At 42.4% G+C, this 20,201-nt stretch overlaps 2 protein-coding genes across 3 annotated transcripts; both read right to left on the reverse strand.

Annotated features, from left to right (window-relative positions):
* Positions 1-102: 102 nt before the first annotated feature.
* On the reverse strand, positions 103-8,444 carry si:dkey-219e21.2 (E3 ubiquitin-protein ligase TRIM39). The gene is made up of 10 exons (XM_062449513.1): positions 7,904-8,444; positions 7,524-7,577; positions 6,506-6,654; positions 6,141-6,239; positions 3,324-3,452; positions 3,035-3,154; positions 2,506-2,634; positions 1,626-1,704; positions 1,450-1,476; positions 103-1,310 (listed from the first exon to the last, which is right to left on the reverse strand). The coding sequence occupies exons 2-10, from the start codon at positions 7,567-7,569 to the stop codon at positions 778-780; spliced, it is 1,311 nt and encodes a 436-aa protein (XP_062305497.1). The 5' UTR covers positions 7,570-7,577; positions 7,904-8,444; the 3' UTR covers positions 103-777.
* Positions 8,445-9,763: 1,319 nt separating this feature from the next.
* Positions 9,764-18,224, reverse strand: capgb (capping protein (actin filament), gelsolin-like b). Of its 2 annotated transcripts, none has more exons than XM_062449515.1 (9): positions 18,063-18,224; positions 14,463-14,656; positions 12,845-12,999; positions 11,985-12,146; positions 11,569-11,718; positions 11,254-11,340; positions 10,974-11,106; positions 10,727-10,818; positions 9,764-10,208 (listed from the first exon to the last, which is right to left on the reverse strand). In XM_062449515.1, the coding sequence occupies exons 2-9, from the start codon at positions 14,653-14,655 to the stop codon at positions 10,143-10,145; spliced, it is 1,038 nt and encodes a 345-aa protein (XP_062305499.1). In that variant the 5' UTR covers position 14,656; positions 18,063-18,224; the 3' UTR covers positions 9,764-10,142. The 2 variants fall into 2 exon arrangements, with proteins under 2 accessions (XP_062305499.1, XP_062305498.1); XM_062449514.1 differs by lacking the exon at positions 18,063-18,224 and adding an exon at positions 16,782-16,878.
* Between the last annotated feature and the right edge of the window lie 1,977 nt (positions 18,225-20,201).

Raw genomic sequence — 20,201 nt, forward strand, 5'->3', positions numbered from 1 at the left:
AATAATATATATGTGAGAGAACAAAGGTTGTGCTCTCGCCGAAGGCTTGAGCACACCCAACAAGCCGCAGTCTTTGCGGTTATGAACTTTGTTTCAAGCAAGTGCATCTCATTACATTTTAGGTGATATTAGTGATATTAGAAATAAAGGTTTGTGACATGCTAAACTATGCGGAAATATATACACAGAGATTTTAGTCTCTTTTTCTTTTAGTAAATTTTAATGCACGAAAGGAGAGGGTTTTGAAACAAGTTTTTTCAAGAAATCAATTTTTAAGGTTTTGATGTGCTGATTCCATCCTCACAAATGTGTGATTTGAACTCTGAAATTCTTGTACTGTAACAATATTTAATGGGGGGAGAAATTTGTTCCATACAAAGTGTATTTTCAAATATCAACACATGTTCATATACATATTGGGAAAGTGCAGAGTACGGTGCATAGATAAACAGATTAACACATAAATAGATATGTATAGATACATAGTATAATAGATAATATATACAGTAATACATAAAGATATGTGTAAAAACAGTAGTTTTTTTTTCATTCTTTGCTTGGTTGTTTTAATTTGAAAAAGTGTCAGATTGCATTGCATTTAGAGCTTAGGCATAGAAGGACACAAATAATGCCAATGCACTGTTGTTTTTAATGAAAAAAATCTAACTTGAACCCCTCTTTATTTGATTCTACCTAATTTGCTCTTCTCCTGAAGGTAGAGGGTCCATCAGAGACCGGCATGGAAATGAGCATGGGACAAAGTATTTTTTGGTGATTTTAAAACTTTGAGATTTCGTGTGGTGAGACAATGGTGATGAGCGTGCGTCCGTCCAGCGGCGCGAACAGCGGGTACAGCTTCTCTCTGAAGGTGCCCGTGAATGTGTAGATGTGCGTCTTATTCTCTGCGTTGAAAAAGGAGATTTGCCCTTCCCCATAATCTAGATAGATGCCCATCCGGCGTGGCACTAGACTGATTGGCAGCAGCGTCTCAGGGTTGGTGCAGGCATAAAACTGCCGCGTGCTTCGCCACAGCGACCAGTACCCGGACCGGGGGTTCATGGGAAAGCGGCCGTGGCGTTTGGAGTCGCCGGTGGTCAGACCGATGCGCCAGTAGCCATTGTTGGCAATGTCGACTTCCCAGTAGTGGCGCCCGCTGCAGTATCCCTCCCAGCCCAGCACGCCAGGCCAGCTGTCGAAGCGCTGGGGGCTGTAGGGCAGGGCTGACTCGGTCCGACCCTCCTGGACCTTTAGGTGGTCATCTGAGAGCTGCAGCCATGGGTGGTTGGTCAAGGGGTCAAGGGTGACGTCAGCTGCAATGTGAAAGAGATAGACAGTTGAGAAATCTTTCCAATATGGTCTTATTTTTTATGCTTTAGTTGTCTGGTGCTTTGTGTGTTTTGTAAATGCAATGTTTTCCCAGCTGTATGTTCATACCGGAGGTCCTCTTACCTGAGGCACTGCTGATCCAACTCCACACTACAGAAGAAAACAGAATCCTTTAGATTCAGCTTCCATTTAAGTGTTTTAAAACACGTCACTATGCAGGTTGAACTGAAATACTTCATAAAGTCGAAATGGTTTGTGAGTGGACTATTCCAGTCTCTTCTTTGTCAAAGATTCCTCACCTGACTTAGGTATGTATCTTGGTGCTCCAGCTTTCCAGGTATGTTGCTTAGCTGATAACCATAGCTGTGGAATCATATCCTAAAGAACATAACAAGAGAAATACAGTATTACTGTGTTAGATTGGGCCTAATAGTTTTGGAACAATTGTTATTGTTTGTAATCAAATTGACATAGTCAACAAAATATTTCAGTAATGCTCATCCTTGTAGTTAACTTAAAGCTGCAGTAGGTAACATAAAATATATTTAAATATGACCAACTGCAACCCCAATTTTTGTCTCAACTCCTGCGCTCGGGTTTGAGTGACACAAAAAAAAACAGTGAGGAAGGTATTCCTCTCCGAGCTTACACAACATGTTTATAGGGGGAACAACTTGTATTTTTTGCTGAAAGAATTGAAATAAAGATTGTACCTATTGTACCGCCATGCAGATAACACATGCTTTGGCCCTGCAATGCTGATACCCATAACTTTATGACATAAATGACACAACGTATCTATATTCTGCTGTGGTCAGTGTTCTTATCAAGATGTTTTATTGTTCCACCACACGTCAAGAATCTCAATAGATAGAGCAAAATAGACAACTGTCAATCATTCACTGTGCCTGAAATGTGGCAAGCATAGATGCGTGAAGATCTTTGTGTGATATTTGCTTGGATTCTCTGTACTGTATTTTCCCATACAGTGATAGTTTGTTATAGTCTAGAATTCACAACAAAGATAATCAAATGGAGGTTACAGCACGAAGATGCTAATTTTGGCTTACAAAAAGCGGTTTCAAAGATGGTGGTGTATAGAGGTTTACATATTTTTAAGTCAGCTCAGCTTTATTTGCTCCCACCAGCCTGGTTAGTGTTGTTGGGGGGGGGGCTCACCTTGCTGTCCTCCTTCAGCAGTGACCATGTAATGAACTCAAGCAGAGGCAGCAGGTTGACCAGCCTCTTCTTCCTCAGTCCCAGGAGACGCAGGACCTGACCCAGCTCCTCGCTCTGCACCCCGCAGCTCTACACACACACACACACACACACACACACACACACACACACACACACACGTACACACACCACACAGACAGATACACACACCACACACCACACACACAAACAGACACACACATACACACACACACAGACAAAGGCAAAGAGAGGTAAGTCAAAACAAAACACCCAGAAACAAACGTATTTCTATAACCTTTAGCCCAGATGATTAGCAGCTCATGGCTTGGCGCTGAATGAGTTATTGGACAGCAAATCTATTTCCATAAAACCCCTGGGAGCAAGCAGGAGATCTAATGAGCCTTGCTATCTTCCTGATAGATTAATCTCTACAGAAGTCCCAATTCTATACTTGTGAGTATTTGTCAGTCTGACCGTCGGATCTTGATTCTCAGCCCTGACCTCTCACCTCTGAGGCGCTCTGCAGCTCCTTGGCCCACTCCATGATTCTCTGGAGCTCCTCGTTGAGGTCCTGTTCCCCCTTGACACGCCCTGTTTCCTTATCCTCCTCACAGCACTCCTTCGACAGCTGAGGACGCACAGGGGATTAGGCGTAGAAGTTGTTAAAACTGTTAACTGCTATGCAGATGTTTTATCAAGTTCCTGTAGAGTATAAGGAAGCATGATTTGCTTGTAAATCTTTTTTATTATTCTCTTTTACAGCGATAGGCACATGGATCCCATGGGACTTTGCTCACCTTGTCGACGTTATTGAGCTCACTGGCCCACAGGAGGATAAGTTTCCTGCTCTCCTCCAGACTGCGCTCGGTACGGTGGTCGGCGGGGGGCACCCCTCGACTACTGCCCTCCTCTGGATCACTTTCCCCCTGAAACAAGACACGATCAATACAGTGATACGGGTCTTTTGTTCGTGCAGGTTATTTACCTCCGGATTTGGAAGGCAATTACAGTTAGGTCCATAAATATTTGGACATTGACACAATTTTCATCATTTTGGCTCTGTATACCACCACAATGGATTTGAAATGAAACAATCAAGATATGCTTTAAGTGCAGACTTTCAGCTTTAATTTCAGGGTATTTACATCCAAATCAGGTGAACGGTGTAGGAATTACAACACATTTGATATGTGGCCCCCCCCCCTTTTTAAGGGACCAAAAGTAATTGGACAATTGGCTGCTCAGCTGTTCCATGGCCAGGTGTATGTTATTCCTTCATGGGAGTTCGTTATTTCATTGACAAGGAGCAGATAAAAGGTCTAGAGTTCATTTCAAGTATGGTATTTGTGTTTGGAATCTGTTGCTGTCAACTCTCAATATGAAGTCCAAAGAGCTGTCACCATCAGTGAAGCAAGCCATCGTTAGGCTGTAAAATCAAAACAAACAGAGAGATAGAAAAAACATTAGGTGTGGCCAAATCAACTGTTTGGTACATTCTTAAAAAGAAAGAACGCACTGGTGAGCTCAGCAACACCAAAAGACCCGGAAGACCACGGAAAACAACTGTGGTGGATGACAGAAGAATTCTTTCCCTGGTGAAGAAAAACCCCTTCACAACAGTTGGCCAGATCAAGAACACTCTCCAGGAGGTAGGCGTATCTGTGTCAAAGTCAACAATTAAGAGAAGACTTCACCAGAGTAAATACAGAGGGTTCACCACAAGATGTAAACCATTGGTGAGTCTCAAAAACAGGAAGACCAGATTAGAGTTTGCCAAAAAACATCTAAAAGAGCCTGTACAGTTCTGGAACAACATCCTATGGACAGATGAGACCAAGATCAACTTGTACCAGAATGATGGGAAGAGAAGAGTATGGAGAAGGGAAGGAACTGCTCATGATCCAAAGCATACCACCTCATCAGTGAAGCATGGTGGAGGTAGTGTTATGGCGTGGGCATGTATGGCTGCCAATGGAACTGGTTCCCTTGTATTTATCGATGATGTGACTGCTGACAAAAGCAGTAGGATGAATTCTGAAGTGTTTCGGGCAATATTATCTGCTCAGATTCAGCCAAATGCTTCAGAACTCATAGGACGGCGCTTCACAGTGCAGATGGACAATGACCCGAAGCATACTGCGAAAGCAACCAAAGAGTTTTTTAAGGCAAAGAAGTGGAATGTTCTGCAATGGCCAAGTCAATCACCTGACCTAAATCCAATTGAGCATGCATTTCACTTGCTAAAGACAAAACTGAAGGGAAAATGCCCCAAGAACAAGCAGGAACTGAAGACAGTTGCAGTAGAGGCCTGGCAGAGCATCACCAGGGACGAAACCCAGCGTCTGGTGATGTCTATGGGTTCCAGACTTCAGGCTGTCATTGCAAAGGATTTGCAACCAAGTATTAAAAGTGACAATTAGATTTATGATTATGTTAGTTTGTCCAATTATTTTTGGTCCCTTAAAAAGGGGGGGGCCACATATAAAATGTGTTGTAATTCTTACACCGTTCACCTGATTTGGATGTAAATACCCTGAAATTAAAGCTGAAAGTCTGCACTTAAAGCACATCTTGATTGTTTCATTTCAAATCCATTGTGGTGGTATACAGAGCCAAAATGATGAAAATTGTGTCAATGTCCAAATATTTATGGACCTAACTGTATATACAGTACAGTAATGTAACCCTATTGAAATATTGCTTGTTTTCAAAGCCTTAAGCTCCAGGTGTGTGTTATTAACCAAGGTAATTAACGCCAGAATATCTGATGACGGAACTGAGGTGGATGTCTTCAGTTTACACAATTACACCCTCACTTGTACAAGCACATCTCTGTAGCCTCTGTAACCCATTACTAGACAGCAATAAGAACTATCCTATCAGTTACATTTGCCTGTGTCATTCACCTGGGGACGCTTAGCTGTGTAATCGTATCCAATAGCAACGCTTATCCGATACGCGAGCAGCCATAAATTGTTTCTCCATAGTGGGAAATTGGGTGAAGGGTTATCTTCGGCACCAGAATTGACCAGAACTAGTTTTGAACCTTATCTTGTCTTACAAACTCTTAATGAAGATGAAAGATGAACTAAAACAACAATTATTTTCATGGACCAGTTAAAAAGTACATTGTTATACCATGAGAGGCAATAACCTACTTGTCAGTCATCCTTTCTTATTTTAAAGAGACATTTGTCTGCCAGTAAAATCTAGTACATGAAAATGAGGCAAACTCCTTTATCCTCTTTTCTCGGAATTCTAGAGGTATTTACATAAACAAACTAGACATCAGAACTTGTGTGAACTTTGACCTTGAGCAGTTATTGAACTTGGCACATAATTAAATCGTTTGATAACACTTTTGCACGCAACCATTTGTATTCACTGATTCTCTTTACTTCATTGCTACTTTCTTGTTCCTTATTCAACCTTTTTTCTACTTCCCCAACTTTGCTCTTTAATATTATCTGCTCTCTTTTTGTTTGTCTAACTTACTCCTTTCTCTTTAAATATTTATATAAATCTCTTTTTTTATCCATTGGCATTTCTGTCAACTGTATTGACAGAAATTCCCCTGAGCACCTTTTGTTCTGGTTTTCTCTCTTAGGGCCTACCTTGCAGACCTGGGCCACCTGCTCTTTCCAGTGGTTGATGAAGTTGACACACTCCTGCAAGCTCCTCAGGTCCTTCAAACCATTCTGACGAGGGTGTTGCTGAAGAAGAGAGACACATTCACATACATCTGTATGGATGGACAAACAGACCTAAAAAGCCACAGTGTGGCACATACGATGTACATAAACAATTATTTTGGACAAAGGACCCATGTATATAATAGAATATGATCAATTTTAAAGTTTGACACAGGTAACAAGCTGACTGTTTGTCAGATCAAGCTTATACCTGTGTGCTGGTTTATGTGTGTGTACAGGCCAATGAGTGTGTGTGTATTCTGCAGTATACTTTACACGGTGGGTACCTGCGAGCGTGTGGAAGGGGCGCTGCTCTTGAAGTGGCTGCTAGGGGCCGAGGAGTGGGCCTGGAGGTTCTCCTCAGGGAGGTTCCAACGTACCGCCCCAATGGAGTGACTCTGGGTGGACTCCTCCAGCCTCAGCCGAGAGGTCAGCTCTGGGGAGGAGAAGGGAGTGGAGGGAACGTTGGGTTTCATTTACAGACAGGAAGGATTCGTAAAATAATCAGTTTCTTTCTATGCAGTAATGTGTGAATAATCGTGGTTTGAAGTTATTAATGAAAGACACTCCGATTTTTGAAAGGCATATGGTACAGCCTTGTAAAAGTATTGGGAGCGACATACATTTTGTGATCGCAAAGCTTGCTGGGCCTTGGCATAAAATGACTGCTAACATAATTTCAGTAAGTGATATCATCAGAACAGGGTAAAGTGTGAACTAGTTCTATCCAGGTGAAATCACTGTATCATTCTGACTGGATTTTAAGAGCAGATTGACTGCTGTAAAAGAGGGGACTATTTGCATATATTGAAAATTTTCGCCCCAAAAAAGCTTTACAAAATATGAAATGTGCCTTATTGTGATTCCAGTATTCTATAGAAACATGTGAAAACATTTTCCTCAAATACTGAACCAGCAAACTTTGCAAAACACAACATTTGTCATTGCCAAAACTTATGGCCACGACTGTACAGTCTTACAGGTAACTTACGATTAAAACTTCTTTAACACTGAGATTTTGTATGTACGCTCATTTATTTGGCAACATTTCCTCATCAAGTTTTGATGGTAATCTAAAATCAAATCATATAAAATCTATTATTTCATAGCCAGAAATGTCTAGCTGGTAAGATGAAGGTTTCACAGACATCTTAGTATCAGTGATATGGCACATGCATCTCTGTAACCACAGGGTTTGTTCTAGATAAAATATTTTGGATAAATGCAGTCCAATATCTTCATCTAAATAACCTCAATATCTTCATCTAAATAACCTCAATGAAGGGCAAAGAAAGAGATACTTACTCGTCGTCTTGCCTTTCAGAATACTCTTCATCTCAAAGTGAGTCATCTCAAGTCCTACGTGAAAACAACATGCACCTTGAACATTTTCCAAAGGATGTCTAGCCATGTCATGTAATAATGTATGCATTTTCAAATGAATTTGAATGCAAACATTTGTACAGTTGTAAAAAAAATTTTTGGGAATGAACTGAAAGTTCATTTCTAACAGTGCAACATCTTGCAATTATAAAATCAGGTTTAGTCAAAAACAACTAAATGCAATAAAAATATTTTAGATGAGAAAAAAACAAAGCATAAAAAACATATAAATGACATGACCATAAATACATTTGATTAATCCATTTTATTAGGATTCTAAAATCGTGTACGTGATACCATACCCTGTACTTGAAGGGAGGGCCAGCGCTCGGTCTCGAAGGAGGGACAGACTGGGCGGCAGGCTCTGTGTGCTCAGTGTTTTTGTTCCTCATCAAGATATTCTGACCTTGGGACTTTTTTATGGTCCTCAGCAGGGTCCAATGGGGAGAGAGCAGGGAACGATCTTGAAGGGGTATCAAGTGTAGCATGAACCTTCCCGCCTATCACACCTGGTTTACAGGAAACTCCGAGATCCATGCTTGTTTATGATCGCTGAAGATAACAGGTCTTCTTTGCGTGTCAGACACCTTGGTGACGCAGGTGGACCATTTCTCATTGGTTATAAGGTGGGTGTCGATCAATTTGAAGGAGATAACGGCCTAAAGGTATAAACTATGGCATCGGCAAAGACACACTCATACGTGCTGACACATAAGCTACTATACTGGTGAATCAACAATTGTGATCCATTGAACCTTTCACCTAATTACACTGAGTGGAGACTAATGGCAAACAAATAGACCTACATTGCAACCATCAAGGTGTAACCAAAAAGGCGTTTAGTATACATTCATAGCTGCAGATCATCAATTGGGCCCATCTATATAACCATGACACAGAACAAGCAATAGGTTACCTAATGCCAGTTTGCCCTTTATACTTCCTGCTTAAAACGCACTGCTCTTTGCACTGCATTACAAAATTGTATCTTGTACATTTGTATTTTTTGTAATATTTGTATTTTCGTATTTTATATTACGGCAACTTATATTTTATTTTATTGTATATTTTATTTAATTCTAATTCCACTTAGTACTGCTAGTTTATGTACCCTTAGTATGGATAGTCCACATATTTAAATTGTAGGTCCCTATATGTTTATTGTATGCACCTTCCTGCCAAAGCAAATTCCTTGTCTGTGCAAACTTTCATGGCGAATAAATCCAATTCTGATTCTGATATAAAGGGCAAACTGGCATTAGACAGTTTTATGACAAAGAGTCATAAAAGTGTTTGGTTGGCATCCAACCCCTTTCACCCGATGACTGATTACCCTTTTTGCATGAAGACAGTTAAGGGATCGGATATCTTGCAGATGTTAATGTAACGCACGTACACATTATTTACTAGAAATGAGTATTAGCCTTAACTAGCGGTGGCTACAAAAGATGTGTGTGTTTCTGTGTGTGTGATGTGTGGAGAGGGGGGTTGGGAGGGGGATCTTCCTGTGCAGGTGTCAGTTATCTAATGTTAACCCCCCACCCTCCATCCCCACCCACATCCACAGCTTCAGAGCCTAGGGTGAAGGTGAAAGCAGGCCATAAATGAATGACACCGTACAGAGTGTCAGAACCCTCTTTACTGTTCACAACAGTAGCAACATGGTTGACCTCCACAAGGGTTCACGTACAATAGATACCATGTACATCTCTGTAAGGTCCTTGCCCCAGTCAGGTGCGGCTGTTGTTGGACATGTGGTCTCATGTTTACTATCAGATAGCAGATGTACTACCCAGATAGTCGAATAGAATTTAAATTGAGATTCAAATCCAACAAATCCAAAGATGTGCTTACGTTGGTTTAAAGTATCTACAACGGGTCATTTTACATGCAGTTTTCACTGCATTGACCAATCTGGGTTAGTGGGTTAGGACTCCCCTGATATCTTCACACAGCTTGGAACAATTTCATGAAGAATAAAGTTAAAGGTTAACAAATTCAGTAATAACCTTTTTCAATTGCCAAAATTCAGTATTTTCTGTGTGGTGTCCACTTATTCAGCCAATATTGTTGTGGAGGTTATTTATGTAGGTTCCATAACAAACTCAATGTGACTGTCGTTGAAACACTACAAAAATAAAATACAAATTCAAGCAAATCTATTCAGGTTCAATTTTTTTATTTCTTAGTATGTATGTTAGATTGTGGAGTAATTCCCTGGTGTTCTTCAACAAATGTAAAAAAAGAAAAGAAGAAGCACATAATTTGGGGAATGTTGTGTTGGCTTTGATAACCTTGAACCTTATTTGTGGTCCTAACATGAACTAATTTGACCTATTTCTTATCACAAACAGCTTTGAATTTATAAGGAGTACAGAGCACAGTACCTTAAAAATATATACAGTACATACAAGTAAACACATATAAAAAAAGATATGTTACTGCTGTAGCTCCTCCATGAGAACCGTTAGATAGGAAATACTAGAATATTCCATCGCTTTTTTGAGTGCAACATTAACTTGAGAGTTTCATAACCAATGTTTAATTCCAGTTCTTGAAGAACTGCTTGAAGATGACGGTCTCTCTCCCTTGAGGCAGAATCTCCACCTAGCCAACAAGGCACAGGGATTAAACAACAGGATTGTGACACACCACCTCTTTTACATATATAAAGCATATAACATCTAAGGTTCATGACCTGGACGGTTGAAAAATACAAACGTCTCAGTCATAAAGGACATTATTAAAGTTATGATTTAATTAGCTGATGAGACAAGGATTATAGGAGAGCAATGCATTCTCTTGATGCTCTGTTAAGATCAACCTAGAATGCGATTGGCCAAATATGTGATAGTTACAGTAAAAGTTATTGTAATATCAATGATAACCATGAACATCTGCACCATCTAATTACACAACAGTAAAAATACAATGTGTGGGCAAAAAGCATCCAAAACTGAACTTATTACATCTTAAAATTGGTCACAGAGTTATGCTGTAGCAAGGTTCTCAGGACCCAGTGCTCACATACAGTAGCAACACCTTTTACAGTCTTGCAATGTCAGTCTATTCACCACTGGCCAGGTCACTCTCTCAAACAGCTTAGTTCCCAAAGCATGACTAACCTGTGTTTTCATCCTGGGGTAATTCATCTGTTTGATGAAGTCATCCGCCATCTTAAGGGCCTCCCTCTTCTCCTCCGCATTGGCACCAGTACCTGTCAATCACCAATTGAACAACATCTCATCCCAGGTTGCACCCACCATCCTTTTCACGGGACTGCCATTAACATTTCATTCCTTTGCCCCTTGCGGGTGTACGTTACGTGTGGCAGGGGTTCTTCGTTCAAGGGTCAAGAGTTTTTTTCCTCACCTTTCCAGACGAAGATCTTTCCATTGGCTCCATTGTCCAAGATGAAGCAGTCGTCTCGCGCCAACAGATCCTTGGCAAATGGGCTCTTCTCTGACACTTTGGTCATCGTCATAGAACCCGTCGCATCGGACACCTGTGAGGAACACGGTTAATCACAGGTGCTGGGTCAGATTGTTTGTTGAATTAACCTTTTGACCTTTATTACTTACTAGGTTATGGAATATAAGTGACTATTCTGCTATGTGCTAGTTTTAGGTTATTAAAAAACTCTTTCAGAAACCTTGAAGAGGGAGGCAGAGTTTGAGGCGTCAGCTTTGCTGTCCTCCTCTGGAGTGCTCTCAGCCAGCTCCAGCATTGGTCCCAGCACCTGTCAATCACATGGACGTGACTTATGGTGATGTGGTTTATGTTGTCGTACTCTAAAAACATTTCGATTTGCTAAAACTTTTAGAGTATAAAAAACGTAACAACCAACTACCAACCCATTACTAACATACGATAAAAAAAAACCTTCAATGGTAAAATCAGTTAACACCAGCAAACATTCACAGATCTTTACTTACCTCAGTAACGACCCCGTGACCCCTCGTCTTACCTTGAGCATCTCAGGCGTCTCCTCTCCCTCGTTGATGTCGGTGATGCGGGCTTTCCCGTGCCTCTCCGTGTCTCGGATCAGGCTGGCGATCTCGCGCACCTTCTGCTTCTCGAAGATGTTGGCCTGAGAGCCGCTCCATGATATGATGGTCTACCACACAAATAACACAGGCCGACAAACAACCGACCAACCCCCTTCAGCTGTTTCTCTTGCTATTTTAACCACGCCAGCTCCGTCACATTTGATACATCTTATATAGCCCTTTAGATTAGTTACCCAAAAGACGAATGTTCAATTATTCATTTCCCAAATCTTATCCCACCCCAAACGATAAACAGTTGTTGCCTGTTAACAGAGATTCGAGTGGTTCATGGTTTGTGTCTATCATCAGCAGTGGTGGACCCTGTCTCGCTCACCTGTCCCAGGTCCAGGATGAAGCAGTCCCCCTTGTTGAAGCTCTCCCAGCTCAGCGCCACCTCCTTGGCACGGATATTCCGCTTCCCCTTGATCTGGTAAAGCCTGTGGACGGGGTCCGAACCTGACTGGGGTCGTCTGAAACCCGACTCCACGCCACCCTCCTTTGTGAGTGTGTGTGATGAAGAAAGAAAATATGTGAAATAAGATGTGAAACTATAAACTTAAACATTTTATAATAAGATTGAGGTAAGATGGTAGTTAAAGAAAAAAAAATCAAAATGTGCTTTTTTATTAATACACCTGCTCATACATACATACTTAACAGTTCTTGAAAGATCAAGTTTGTCTATGTTTGTTAACATTGTTTACTCAGCTAGTGGAAGTGCTGGAATAATCTTTCCGGAAAATAACTCAAAATGTCCATAGTTATATAAGCGCATAATTTAGCTGCATGTGTCATAGACTAACAATGAGTTTTCTGTTTCTCCTTTTCTCAGACATTTGAGAAGACAGCAACATGTTGCTTTACAAAATGTTTCATAAAAATATGTAGAGCCTAAAAGAACAGCATACACGTGTAAAAAAAGGATTTGGATTAGTTTAGGATTTGTTTTAACAGATATTTGTAGATTTTCCTAGAAATGTGTCTTATTCCCCATCATTTGCCAATGTATTGCTCACTATGCAATTGCCTTAAAAGATCTCAAGGATTTAGTCTAAAATACAGTTTTGAGTGTATTGTATTTGGTTTGGGTGAAAAACAAGCAACATTTATTTGAGAAATCTCTTTCATGATCAGCCAATGAGACTCTAGCACAGAGGGGTGTGTTTGGGTCAGATCCCGCCTCCTTCTGCCTACCTTGTAGCTGACTCCCCGAGGGAAGAGGATCATGAACTCAGGGGACTCATAGCCCTGGACCTGCCGATGCTGGATGGGGTCGCCACCCAGGAAGTTGTCCAACTGGGTAGCTAGCATAGCGCATGCCACCTGCTCGTCACGAGACGATTTCTCACCTGCCACAGTGGACAGAGAGAGGAGATGGGTCAGGGGATAAAGAGCATGTATTTCACTATGTTAACCCTTGGGCTGCCTTCGGGGTCAGAATGACCCAAAGATAACACAAGGGTCAAGGACAATATAGTTTGGTTTGTGATGGTAATTTGAATAATTTTTTTCACAAACCATAACTCAACACATTTTTGGTTAATTCTGTATGAACATTTTTTGTTAGTTTTTGTCTCAACAATACACTTAAGTTAACACCTAGATCCAGAAATAGTCGCAGGGTCAAATGGGTAAGAAGGAGAAAGCAAGAGAAAGTAAGAGAAAGAGATAGCAAAGGGAAAAAGCTGGCCTGGGTTAGGAGGGGAGCGTTAAGAGTTGGAGGTGAAAGAGAGGACAGAGGGATAAGTCGAGCAGCAGAGCAAGGCCCGGGGAGGGGGTGGGGTGAACAGACAAGGTGAACAGACAAGGCAACGGATACACACACAGCCAGAGGGAACAAGCGGCGGACACACACACGACATCGCTGGGGTCAGGGGTCGTGTGCTGGGTCGCTGTGCTTGAGTGTGCGCACACGTGTTTCTAGACATGTTTGCGGGTGTGTTTGTGTGTGTTCGGTGAAAGTCAGTGGAGGTAGGGGGGGGGGGGCGGGGGGAACGAGGGCCAGGGCCAGATAGATGAGGGGCCCTCTTCATGCTGTGACAATCAGCTTAGTGTTACCTAAGCACCGGATACACGCTGGGAAACAACGGCCACATTTGAGTACTGTAACAGCGCTCCTGCATATTTCATGGCCTCTACACAAAACCCGCCCTTCCCTTTTTCCCTCGGGATCCCTTCCCTCTTTTGGCCACACCCCGCTCCTCTCTCTCATTCTTTCTGTTGTCATCCTCCCGTCCATCTCATTGGGCCCTCTCTCCTTACATGATTATTCGTTGGGTTGTCCACCTGGCTTTGTGTCGGGGCCATTAGCCAGAGGGTTATTAGTTACAGTAATTAGATGTGGTGTGTTCACAGGTTGACGAGCTGCTTGACGAGGGCTTGACAACACCTACTCAAGATTACTCCACAATTTCTTGACATTGCTGTATTTGACCCAAGCTCAGTTATTGCAAGGAAGGACCTTCACGTCTTCATACAACTTATGAAAGACCCTAACTTATATCGTCTTTTTTTACTATCATTGTCTGATATTGCTATAAAATCACAAAGCCATTGCAAATGACAACAGAATACATTTTAAGAGAGAGAGTTACTGTTTAACTAATACGGTGTTGCATTCCATGTGATCTACTTTCACGGGTTTGATGACTAACAACCCAAGCTGATTCTTTGAAGGCCAACTTTTCAACTGCATGAGAAATATTCATTAATTATCAACCATTGCCAAGAATGTGTAGTGTTCAGTCTAAGCTCTAGCATCACTTCAAAACAATGAGTGCACTGACACCCCCCTGCTTCTCCAGAATCTCACCTATCCACATGTGCAGGTCTGCCCCCTGTTCTCCCCGGTTCTCCAGGACCAGGTAGGAGTCCCCGTTGAAGAAGGCCCCCACCTCTGAGGGCTCCAGCGGCACCGCCTTCATCTTCTCCACCCTCCACACCTTCAGGCCTGGCTCCCTGGTGTCAGGCCCGAACTGACCCGGCACTGCCTGGAAGTGGAGCATTCTGCAGGGAGAGGGGGGGAGGGGGGGGGACAAGGGGGAGGGGGGTCAGGAGAGAATGGAAAGATGGATGGATGGGAGGGGAGAGAGGAAAAGTTGGGGATCTTGACTTGAAGAGCGTGAGATACATGAGACATGGTGGGATTGCAAGGGGAGTGTAGGTGTGTAGTATCTGTGTGTATTGACATTATGTTTACGTATCTTTCGAAGCATGGCTGTGTCTTGCACTGTAGATGAAGTCAAGGGAAAGTCAAAGAGGAATGACCGAAGAGGTGAGGTTACCATCGGATAACTATCTTATAATGTACGTCTGTACGATAACTACAGCGGTAGTCCTATACGCTGTTTATATTCTTGTAGCACCTATTCGGAGGAATTGGCAGAAAGTTGGAACTATATAACTACAAACATGCACACGCATACATATACAAATGTCCATGTAGGTAGATGTTTAAGGAGAAGACGACGTGAGGATGGGCAGAACACTTGAGAAAACGATTTCCCAGACAACACTTGGTTGATGACATCCCTGTTACGCAACACGATAAGGAAGCACACAGTACCAACGCAACACCAGTGCCATTGTAGAAGAAGGTGTGCCTCTGGACTAGCTGGATCACTTCTCACATTTTTACAATGGACAAAGTACCTCCTCCCTTTACAGTTTCGTAACTCTCCTTCCTTTATTTGACTTGCTCTCTCTCTCCCTCCCTTTCTCTTTCTCTCTCTTGCTCCACTTATCTCTTGTATGCTCTCTCTCCAGCGAACTAGAATTATAAATATATAGCGCACTCAGCCCTATAACTTTGAGTAGTTGTTGCATGCCCTAAATTATCATTGATATAACAAAAATATAAACTAATGTTTATGGGCCACATACCACAAAGAGATCAACATTATATGCTATTTATAGTGGTCATGTTTCTAGAGGAGTAAAAATAAAATGCTCTTTAGCACTTAATATTGTTTATATACAGTTGGGGTAACACTTGTTGCTCACAACATACTGTCTGTGTCCTCACCTATGACAGGGTGACAATTTAAGTCTTGTGTTTCAGTAGTTCGGCCCAGTTTCACAGACAGAAAACGTTTTTATTCTATAGGCTTAATCCATGTTTGGGAAACTGGGCCTTTATGTTTAAGTTTGCAGACAGGAACCACTTTTAGTATGTTACTGATGTAGTCTGATTGGGTTGGCATTACTATACAGTAGGTCCTTAAAAACTATTTGAGTAAAATTACAAAATGACTAAGTTGTCTTCAGCAGAACAAAAATGCTTAGCTTTGAATTCTGTTGTCTGTTCATCTCCGTTCTCGTCACATTCTAAGAATGTGTCTGTTGATCAGCATCTATGAAAACCGCAACTCTGACTTCCGTCCTTCTTCCACTTGACCACAAAGACCTCACATACAATGTGAGCCTCAAACGAGGACACTAGGCCTACATCTTAAGTAAGAGAAAAAGTAAAGTATGAAAAAAAGAAAGAGCAAGTTGAAGTGAATGCAAACAAACTGTAAACTATGACGTCAATGCTAAACTATTGCCTAATCTTTAAATAAATACATAATTTGTGTGTTTGCATGGGTGTGCATTGTCAGTGTCTGTCAGTGTGTGTGCATGTGTGCGTGCCACACAATCATAACAGTACATCACGTGACATTGTGCAGTAATATTTAGGCCACCAACACTGACAACAACAGACACTTACTAACTTAATACAACTGAAGACTAACATTTATCTGAGTACATTAACATTGTTCACTCATTGATCATTTTGTGAGAAAAGCCCCGCTCGGTTTCCTTCACAATAAATGCTGACCACAATAATTGCGTTTTCCTGATGAAAACATCCATGTCGATGTCATACTTTTAATTACCAAGAGACCAATTTCAGGACACCTGAGTAGTAGAAGTAAGCTTACTGTCAGAGTAAAAAGGCAACAGAAAAAAGAGAGTGATAATAAATACTTTAACGCAAACACAAAAATGCTAGGTAGATCAGGAGGCTACGAGGACCACGAATGGAGCACACGTGCGCGCCTTAGAGTATTCGGGTTACAATGCTTGGACAGCCGGACCAACCCTGAAGAGTAAATAAAGAGAAAGAAAAAACCCCGGTCCACTTAACTGCATGATCCCCTCGACTTGCGCCGGCACGGTGTCTGACTCCGGCTCCATTCTGCCTGTCCGCTGGAGTGTGGTATGTGTGTGGACGTTTTTGTGTGAGAAAGGACCGAGGGGAGTGTGTTTGCGTTCGTTTACCTGGCCTGGTTAGCTTATATGGGGTAGGTAACTGGAGATAGAGTGATGATACCTGCGGGCTATGGCCAGCACGCCTTGTGGGGTAAGAGTCGGGTTCCTGACAAACGCTAAACACCACGCTGATAATTACTGTGCGTTGCTGGGCTGTTTACTACTGTCTCTCCATCGTTTTCTTCTGCCTCCCCTTTCCCTGCCACCTTCACACATATGTCTTACCCGCCATGGGGGTGGAGAAAAAGTAGGAGTATCCTCCCTAAAGGGTTTGAAATTGAGGCTTAACCTCACCATCTGCTTTCATCATTTTGTCTTCCTTATTTGTGGCTTACATTGATTTTAGGGAACGACAACCATGGCATGGAAGGAAAAGAGTCAAGGAAACATGGAGAATAGGAGAGGCAGTCACTCAGGAGAATCAGGACACATGCAGTGACAGACAGTGAGGTATAAGGTGGTGCCTGACCCTTTGGCCCCAGCCAGTGGAGCGGGTCTTGGCGTCTGGTCAGACAGAGATGGAGGGAGGGAGAGCAAGAGATGGAGACACAGGGTCATAGATAGGGGGGCCAAGGTCAACGAGCTAGTCAGCCACCCATGCGTTCATAATCAGATGAGAGAAATATGAGAGCAGCCAATTTACAGGCAGACACAGAGAGGAAGGGATGAAGGGAGGGAGGCAGGGAGAGATATGAGAGCAATTTGCTGATTGACAGTGTGTGTGTGCGCGTGTGTGTGTGTGTGCGCGCATGCTTGTGTTTGTGTGTACGTGTGTGTGTGTGTGAGAGAGATAAAGAGGGTCAGAAAGACCAATAAGGACAATCATGAAAATATCTAAAGTACAATAAAAAAAAAAAGCAAAAGGCACGTACACTACGAAACTGAAACAGGGAAGGGTAAAATGAAAGAGTGCAGATCAGATTTGGATTTACCGGTTAGCAGAAGAGTGGAAGGAGGGAATGAGTGAGAGGGAGGGAGGGCAAAGGGAGTTTAGTGGTGGCTGAGTTGTATTGCTCCTCCACAGTCCATTTCAGAAAAGAATGCAAGAAGGAGAGATACAGAGGAGCGCCTTGGGTGGGAAAATCCCCCTTACAAAATGTAACAGAGAAAAAAAGTATTGAGAAGAAATCAGTTTAAAAGTTCTTAGCCAGCTTACCTTATTCGATTTGGGTGAGGTGGTTGCTGTACAGAACCAGAAAACAGAGTGGGAGGAAATGCAGTCGTGCAAGAGGAAACACGTCTCTACACACACACACAGGCGTCCTCCTCCCTGCTTCCTGTCTCATGAGGTTGGAGCCCAGCCTCCTGGCTTAGCCACAAAAGCTGAAAAAATAACAAAAGTGCAGTGTGTGTGTGTGAAATGTAAAGAAAAGACCAAATGTAAACTAAAGTTTCAGTGTGTGTGTGCGGGGGGTGTTCACTATGTGAGGGTGTGGTTTGGTCTGAATTCTTCTTACAGTAATCAATAGCTCAATTGTAACTTACTCTCAGGATCTACCTTGAGAAATGTTACAGCAACATGACTAAATACTGTCATAAATGCCCCCCACCCCACACACACCGACACACACTTCCACCCACAAGTTAGTCACCAGTGGACTATCCCAGAAACACCTGGATGGGAACCCTGTACTTGACAGTGTAGTGAGGTCCACAAGACCACACGGAGCCAACATCTTGCCACACCTGAAGAGTGATTCAATCACATCAGAATCAGCCCTTGTGACACCCTCAGTATGCTGATTACCCACCAAACGCCGATGCAAAGGAACCATAGAATGGGGGGGGGGGGCCTCCCCAATCTACCTAATCAGCCCTCCTGCTAGCTTGCAAGCTTCAAAGGGCCTGATTTAGACAACACGTCTCCAGCGACCATTTGCTATCCGTTTCGGCGGCGATTTGAACAAAGAACATACCTTGATCAGAACTTTTGAGGAAAGTCTTGAGACTTCACCTTTACCACAAGAGTACAAGGTGGAGAATTATGAGAGGGATATTTGTGTTATGTTTGTTACTTTGTTTTAATGTTGTGTTCACTGAAATCTTGATTCTAGTAACAACTCCTTCTTCCTGAAAGATAACCACGTCATTCTTGGTATCTACACAAAGCTATCATAATAAAACAATCATTCAACTATATTTTGTAACTGTACCAAGATGTCCAGAACAATATTTGAACCATCGAATGAACCAGCCAAAGATCAGATCACACCTTTGGTAGGTGTGAAGGAAGGAGGGGGGAGTTGAGAACCCAGCTTCCCCCAATCCACATCTGACCCCAGACGGGTCCTCCCTCGAACTGTATAAAGCCCTAAGATGACCATCAATCTCTGACTCCAGCGAAACCGACCATGGCATGAACGCCATCAGGATTGGCGTTCCAAAGGACGTCGCCAAGCTTCTCCTGAGATTCAACTTCATAGTGAACGCGTCACTATCGGGACGTTTCAACAGAAGGACCAAAAACGCAATTCCAAATGCGACTTCACTGAGATCCCGCAGACTCAGTCACATGACCCAGCGCAGCCGCGCTGTGACTTCAGATTCTTCAAATGGACCTTTGGCGCAAACCGCCCTCAACATCATTGATCAACCCCTGATCAAACGTAACTATGGCTAACGCTCTTTCCTCCTCGACATGGCATTGGCGTGAGCTCTGTTTATGATTTGTAAGGATGTAATCACTGACTGTACAATTTCTGCCTTTCTTTAAGTTAGACCATTTCATTCTGTTCATTGAAACCAATCTCTCATATCAAACCCATAATCCAACTTTTCATAAGATCTGTTTACCTTACTTGAATAAATTCATTGTAAAGATATTTTGACGTGCGTGTTCACTGATGTTACGATTGGCTCTACTCTTAGAACGAATTCATTCCTTAAGATTAGACTGATTATTACGAAGGCTATTATTTAAATATTATTCAATAAGGTTTCCTCTATCCCTTTAACAATAAGAGGTGGTGCCCCAAGAACTACATACTTTATTATAAATTAAGTATTGCTAATCTTAAACGAGCAAACCCCGCTACATAATGGCGCCCCGTGTGAGGCTAAGATAGATTGAAATGAGCAATCGTAACTTTTGTGAAACGAACTGTTAAAATAGAGCGAGCTCTAACTGTATGTAGCACCATGTATTTAATACTACTGTGCCTGGGCTACAGTGGCTGTGTGCGTATTCAATTGTTTTTTGTGAAATAGCTGCTAGTGTGTGTGTGGGACCAGCTAGCTCAAAGGAAGCGGCTAGGTTTGACCGGAGGTACGCGCGTGCTCAGAAACACCGCTGCCC

This window comes from Osmerus eperlanus, chromosome 23 (assembly GCF_963692335.1).
Source record: "Osmerus eperlanus chromosome 23, fOsmEpe2.1, whole genome shotgun sequence".
Taxonomy (NCBI): Eukaryota; Metazoa; Chordata; class Actinopteri; order Osmeriformes; family Osmeridae; genus Osmerus; species Osmerus eperlanus.

What these genes read in the sequence shown, in the direction of transcription:
- capgb (XM_062449514.1), bottom strand. Translation starts at nt 16,831, where the DNA reads ATGGAGCCGGAGTCAGACACCGTGCCGGCGCAAGTCGAGGGGATCATG. An exon ending in CAAGTCGAGGGGATCATGCA is followed by an intron (nt 14,657 to 16,781) that starts GTTAAGTGGACC and finishes CTCTCCCTGCAG; the next exon opens with AATGCTCCACTTCCAGGCAG. An exon ending in TCATCCTGGACCTGGGACAG is followed by an intron (nt 11,719 to 11,984) that starts GTGAGCGAGACA and finishes TTTGTGTGGTAG; the next exon opens with ACCATCATATCATGGAGCGG.
- si:dkey-219e21.2 (XM_062449513.1), bottom strand. Translation starts at nt 7,569, where the DNA reads ATGACTCACTTTGAGATGAAGAGTATTCTGAAAGGCAAGACGACGA. An exon ending in AGCTGCAGAGCGCCTCAGAG is followed by an intron (nt 2,635 to 3,034) that starts GTGAGAGGTCAG and finishes GTGTGTGTGTAG; the next exon opens with AGCTGCGGGGTGCAGAGCGA. An exon ending in AAGATACATACCTAAGTCAG is followed by an intron (nt 1,477 to 1,625) that starts GTGAGGAATCTT and finishes TTTCTTCTGTAG; the next exon opens with TGTGGAGTTGGATCAGCAGT.